General features: G+C 38.5%; 1 protein-coding gene across 1 annotated transcript in view; it reads right to left on the reverse strand.

Moving 5' to 3' along the window:
* Nucleotides 1-6,512, reverse strand: part of LOC107103980 (14-3-3 protein zeta-like) — an 11,551-nt gene extending 5,039 nt beyond the window's left edge. The window contains exons 1-2 of the mRNA XM_015403857.1: nucleotides 6,366-6,512; nucleotides 2,198-2,564 (exon numbers count right to left, since the gene is read on the reverse strand). Coding sequence (XP_015259343.1) covers nucleotides 2,198-2,555 — 358 coding nt within the window. The 5' untranslated portion in view covers nucleotides 2,556-2,564; nucleotides 6,366-6,512. The remainder of the gene's footprint in view (nucleotides 1-2,197; nucleotides 2,565-6,365) is intronic.
* Between the last annotated feature and the right edge of the window lie 187 nt (nucleotides 6,513-6,699).

Raw genomic sequence — 6,699 nt, forward strand, 5'->3', positions numbered from 1 at the left:
TTAATTAGTGGAAAAAAATTGCAGGGGGGGGGGGTAAAAAAAAAGAAAAAGGCAAATCAACCATAACTTTTGCAACCTCCATGCAGTACCTCTGAACCTCAACAGAGGACCCTCTGTTTAGGACCTCCGTCTTAGAGGACAGAGGGGTTTGACTTATGTGGATATGATAAAGGCATTTGGATGGGGGTAAAAGGCGGAACATTGTGTGAGTAGAAGTAGCGAGGAACCAGGTAGAGGAAGAAGGTCACAGCTCAGATCTGACACATTGGCAGGCACCACTTCATTAACTGCAAGTTGCTAACCTGATGCTAGCCAAAGGAGAGCCGTGGATCTCAGTGTGAGCAATAATAATTAGCTGCTAAAACGCAAAAAAAACCCTTCTCTTCGGGAAGCAAATTGATTGAAATTGGGTTTATATCTTGGACAGGATAAAAATACTTGCTCACAATTAATGATCCCAAAACCAACAGAAACATGTGGACCCTTTAAGTTTTTCGTTGCAAAACTCTATAGAAAAGAGCTAATTTGCATAAGAGCAGAATAATAGGATAAACATGGCTAATGGGATCATGCATTTGCTGAATGCTCCTAAACCGATGTGAAAGATGGGGGACGCCCAGTGGGATGTGAATGTAGAACTAGGCCACTGGCAAGGGCACAGCTAAAATCAGGATATCACCATGGCAGTGCAGAGCGAAAGAACATTACATGCAAGTAGGTATGGTGCAAGTTACTGCACAAACGTGAAAACCTTTATAAGTACATAAAAGTTTAAAACACAGAAAAGGGTCCAACGTAGCCTTTTTCAAATTTATTTGGGCCATGAGGACTAATCTAATTGATGTCATTCAAAAAGGAAATGTGTGAATCGAAGGGTGCATTGATCTGTGAAAGCAGTATGGGGCTGCAGAGCCAGCGCTGCATGGTGAGCGTTGGATTCTGAATAACTACCACCAAGACAACAGTAAATAAATATATATTTAACACAAAAAAGAATAACACTACTTTGGTTATAAAGTAATTTCCTACCAATAAAAAAAGAAAATGTCTTAAACCTATGCTGCTCCCATCCAGGTCTGAACGTGTTGAATAATAGAGGATTATTTTAATACACAGATCAGTGGATGTTATGAGATCCTAAACGCTTCAGGTAAAAAAAAGGGATAAGCATGAGACAATGAAGCCCTTTAACAGTTTTAGTAACTGAAAAGAAATATGCATCAAGTTTGAAACTAACCCTCTTGTTTGCTCTGTTCATCTATGATCCATTTTTAAAAACCCAGTACTGGTACTAAATATAAAATCCATTTCTTTAAAACAATGTTGTTCCAATTAGCAACAGTAGGGGGAGCCCTGGAGGACAAAAAATTTGCCACACCCAATAAGAGTAGAGTTTTTTTTGGTTTACTTTTCTTTTTCTTACAACATTAGGATCAGAGCAAACATTATAAAAAGGTATTTTGTTTATTCATCGGGTTCATATCTTTTCTTCTCTTTTGTTTTGACCACATCTTATAGTGTTAAAATGAGAACAGGAATAAATATTTAAGTCTGACCAGATTAAACTACTTCAAAATGATCTAGTTTCCTAAACCAGTACAGCCCATCTCTCTCCATAAGGCGCTAGTGATGCACAATGTTGATGGGTCAGCTTTTGTCATTATAGGATTAGGACTTTGAGTCATCGTTGGGCAGATAACATGCCGAGTGAAGAAGAGCAAGTAACACAGGCCCTACACGACACCAAAGAGGTTTATATAAGCAGGAAGGTAAACAACTTAAACTACTAGCAAATTATTTGGCATTAAAGCAGCACTTCTATAAGTGAAAGATTAGTAACACATAAAAAAAAATTTAAAATGACTTCATAACTTTGTTACAACAGGTTGAAAGCAGCTTTCTGCAGGTCAGATTAATGAGTCAAGCCCTCTTTGTACTTTTTCCACGTCACAAACAGCAGAACTCTGTAAATGTGCGTCCAAACATAATGAACCCAAATAAAAAGGAGCTTTCTAAACAACCAGTATTTTTATACTGAGGGCCAACTCCTTCTCTAAGACCCGTTTCCTAAATTGTCCTCTATAGCATTTTTGTCAAGGTCTGATTTGGGAAGCCGAATATGGAAGTTTAATTCCAACATGAATCATAACTAAGGTTTTAAACTAAATACATGCACTTTGTTTCCTTTAACAAAAACATAATTGTTTATTCATGTTTTTGTTGTATGAAGAGACCCCTAAAACCAAACTCACCAGAACGTCGTTACAGATGTCTTTCAGCTCTTTCTCGATTTTTTCCCGGTACTCTTTGACTCGGGCTTGTTTCCCTTCGCTCGAATCGGCTTTCTGCTCGATGCTGGACACCACACGCCAAGACGAGCGACGGGCGCCCACCACGTTCTTGTAGGCCACCGACAGCAGGTTGCGCTCCTCGTTGGTCAGCTCCTCGCCCTCCTCCGTCACAGCTTTCATGGCCTCGGCCATGTCATCATAACGTTCAGCCTGCTCGGCCAGCTTGGCCTTTTGTACCAGCTCCTTCTGAGATGATTCGCTCATGACTGCTCACTAGGGCACAAATGGAGCACAAAGTCAAGCAATGGCAAAATAATAGGATATTATAAAAAAAAAAAACACTAAAACACATGTGCTGAAGTGTAGCACTGCCTTCTGCCAGTTATCAGAACATGAGCAGGCTGATATGAGTAAATGTTGTTCCAATGTCCATGTTCTCTTCACTTCTAGGGGCGAGATTTGGATGGAGTTTAGCAACAACGCTATTGGTCAATGCGTTTGGACCAAACTTAAAGTGAACTGGGATTTTGTTTTAAAACAATTACTATTCGCAAAACCCTCTAAAAATACCAATTTGAACAAAAAAAAAAAAAAGTAAAAATTTAAATTCAAATGTAAGCTTTTTAAAATCTAATTTGAAATAAGAAATCTGAATCTCTTTAAACCTTTTTTTATACATGCTTTTAAAAAATTTCATATCTGTATCGCATTTTTCCCCCCCTCTCAAATTTCCATTTACAAAGCACATTCTTTGCTTGTAACAATAATGGAACAAAATCCACTCCGTAGCTTGATTGTGTCCAGAGCAAAATAACCACCATAATTTTCCTACCGATATTGGAGAACAGCAAAAACGCATCAGCTATCATGATCAATATAATATTTAAATCTTTGTTTTTCTTCATTAAAATAGCAATCATGTAAAAATTGCACCTTAGGATATATATTTTGGGGTGTCCATATTTAAGGGTATATTGAGGCAACCGAATACAGATATCAGGGTTTCCACGCCTCAGTTAACATCACATAAATGGTTCTGGAAAGTCACTTTTAAAGACTTTCCAGAACAATTTCCTCCAATCCAAGGCCCACATGTGGCCGTATTGACCTCCTGCTATCAGTAACTACATAAATGGCACATCAGGTTATCGTTCTGGTAAGTTTCCCAGTTCATAAACATTCCAATCAGGACAAGGAATTTTGAGCATGGCTAAACAATCTCAGTAGTATGTAAATTCAATGAAAAGTAAAAAGGCACAGAAATTGTTCGATTTAGAACTATTAAAAGGGGAGTAGAAATTCATCTCTACTATACATAGAAATGTTTTAAAAGCTTCGAAATGTTCTCCAACCAATGAGGGGGAAGCACAGGGGTAATAATTTTGGATCCTTTGAAAGCCTCACTTGGAAAGCCATATGTCCTGAAATTAGAATTTTCCAGGCAGGCTATTACGGGTCAGATTGATGACCAATTCAATGTAATTTGGCAATTCAACCACAAGAAGAATGCACGCAATGATGCCGGTGTAGGTACCAGATTGACTCGGGCTGCCAGATTGACTCGGGGGCCTGCGCCTTTTGAGATGCGTCAGAGCGTCCGCCATCTTAAATGTGGCAAATCTGCAGTTTCTCAGTCACTTGAACAGTATCAGAGGGACTTTAATCTCTGAATATACTTTGTATTNAGTCAATCTGGCAGCCCGAGTCAATCTGGTACCTACACCGGCTGTGTTACAAGCACATCAGCTGTGTACAGCAAACACTAGAATCCATGACTTAGCAAACAAAAAACAATTACAGTTTTTGTGAAATTGACAACTTTTTTTTCTAATAAAATTTCAAGGACTTTCAAGGGTGGGTGTTTTTAAATGGCTTAAAATAAATAATAAGAACTACTCAAGATAATTCATATCAGCACCATTTTACAAAAAACTCACAGGTTTGCAGCCAAATTTCTATATTGTTGAACCATCACAAGTTTTAAAATTAAAGCAAATATATGAGCAAAATGCAGAACTTGATAAAAAAAAAAATGAATAAACCTCCAGATTCTGTCTCACAGCTGGTTCCCTGGTAATGGGTTATTAAAAGATTATGTTCCCCATGTTCCAACCAGAGGGAAACGTGTTAAATTCCTTAACGATGTGGGCAAGAAGAGCAACAGTTTGAACACGAACAGGCTGGCAGCGTACCTGTGACGACTGCTATTTTCTTGGCCATCCACCGCTACATGGAAAGAAAAAAAGCTGTCACGTCACCATTTAGCTGCCTTTGAGGGTTCAGTTATAGATTTGAAATTTTTTGCAACTTGAAGAAGCCAATCTCACTTTTAGATAAGAAAATGACTATAGAGCACGGTGAGGTAGATGTTAGAGATAATAAATTTGTTCAAATGCACAGTAAATTTGCTCTGATGCTCACTTCCTGGTTGTTACAGGGTCAGGGAAATTTTTCCAACTTAAAAGCATGGATGATTTTCCTGGTGAGTAAAATTATTTTGAAAGAATCTCATTGCAGTTATAATCTTTAAAGTTCTGCATGCCTAATAATGGGGCTGCATTACTAGTTTTTTAAATGAGTAAACTTTCTTTTTTCAAAACACCTTAAAATGTAGTGAAATATTAACTAAAATATATTTTTAAAAACAATTTGTTTCCAAATTTGAAGATGTTTTGCTTCCCATCCAGGAAGCTTTTTCAATTCAAATGTCAGAAATAGTGTTGGGTTTGAGGTTTACTGTATAAAACCTCAAAGTCAAAGCTATTTCTGACATTTGAATTGAAAAAGCTTCCTGGATGGGAAGCAAAACATCTTCAACCTTTGAAACAAAGTCCAGTGGATTGTTTTTAATTTTCTTTTTTTTTTTTGGAATGACTATGAGCTGGATGACTGAGAATCTTCACCAGCATCAATTAAAATAAAAAATAAAATAAAAAAACACTGAAGAGTTATGCTATTTGTGTTAAATAGGCTGGTTCAACTTTTCTACATTCATACAGGGCTGTATTTTTCTAGAGATAAAACTTATATTTAAAAGGCTGCTGTGAGGACTTTTAAATTTCACCTTGTTCTGCCATGCACCATTTCTTAAAAAAAAACAGCTAAGACCAACATTCATGCTTGAAAGCCCGTTTGAAGGAGCAGAAAAAGCAGAATGTTGCAATCAGTGTGTTCAGCGAGGCTTTTGCAGTGAATGTGGCCCCCTCCTTTCCTCTCACCACACCCATCCCTGTACCTGTGGCTCGCCTCCCAGGCGGAAACTAAAATACCCAAAGTTCGTCTGAATCTTTAAAAGAGAAAATAAAGCGATATGTCCTGACAGAACACAAAGCAAAGCTGCGGCTGGTCTTAAGTCGTAAATCGGAGATTCTGGGCGTGAAAAGCCCGGTTTAAGAACGGCAGCAAGGCTGAAGCTAGGCCCGCGTGACCGACTAGTTTCTAGAATGGCGCCAACTATTTCCTGAAACAGAAGCTTGACAGCTTTTATAAACGATATAACCGTGAAACACTTATCCCATTTCTACAGCTAATTTAAAAATAATTTATAAAATGTGGCCCGACTGACTGCCCACTCGGAAATGTCATATTTACTCAGCTTTGTACATTCATATCTAACGTATCGCTTACAATAAAATACTTTACCATCAATGAGGGCGTGTTTTTAAGTGTAACTTCACAGTTGCGGGATAAATGTAATATATTGACTGAAGACGATTCGGTGAAACAATACCGTTTCCAGCAAGCCTTCATTTTCCTTTTATCTACGGCACAGTTTCAGGTAACATGTTTAATGATTGTCCTTAGTGGGACTTAAGCCTACATTTAACTGATACGCCTTTCATATTCACATTAAAACCCAGCCATTAGACACATCCCGGACTGTAAAGGTGAAGGCTAAGCTAGCCTTTGTTCTGTAGTTGGATGAGCGTCCCCGCTACACCCAGTCCTGCCTAAAAACCCGCACACAATGGAGCTTCTTCTATCTGTCAATTATTCATCTACTCGGTTTTCTAAAAGTGAGGTTTAAAACGTGTTAAAGCGCGGACGCTTTTTAAAGCCGTTATTGTCTTTTACCTGGATTCTTGCAGATGTAAGCGTACCAAGGTGCAGCTGATACTCCCAGCCTGTCCGAATGAGAGAAGTCAACGGGGTTTCCTCCCAATAACACCGGTCCAAGACACGGCCAGAGCAACGCCGAGCTAAATCAGGACTGACGTCAAACGTTACCAGGGCGACCACGCGTGAAGAACTGTGGGACTTGTAGTTCTCTTGGACATTTTCTGTTATACTTATTTTTAAAACAAAATGTGCAAACAAGGAGCATTATCGTGCTTTTATGCACATGAAAACATGAACGTCTTTAGTCCAACTCCTTCTCACTGAGGTCTGGGTGTTGCAACTACAAAAA

This window comes from Cyprinodon variegatus, unplaced genomic scaffold (assembly GCF_000732505.1).
Source record: "Cyprinodon variegatus isolate N-32 unplaced genomic scaffold, C_variegatus-1.0 Scaffold1582, whole genome shotgun sequence".
Lineage (NCBI taxonomy): Eukaryota > Metazoa > Chordata > Actinopteri > Cyprinodontiformes > Cyprinodontidae > Cyprinodon > Cyprinodon variegatus.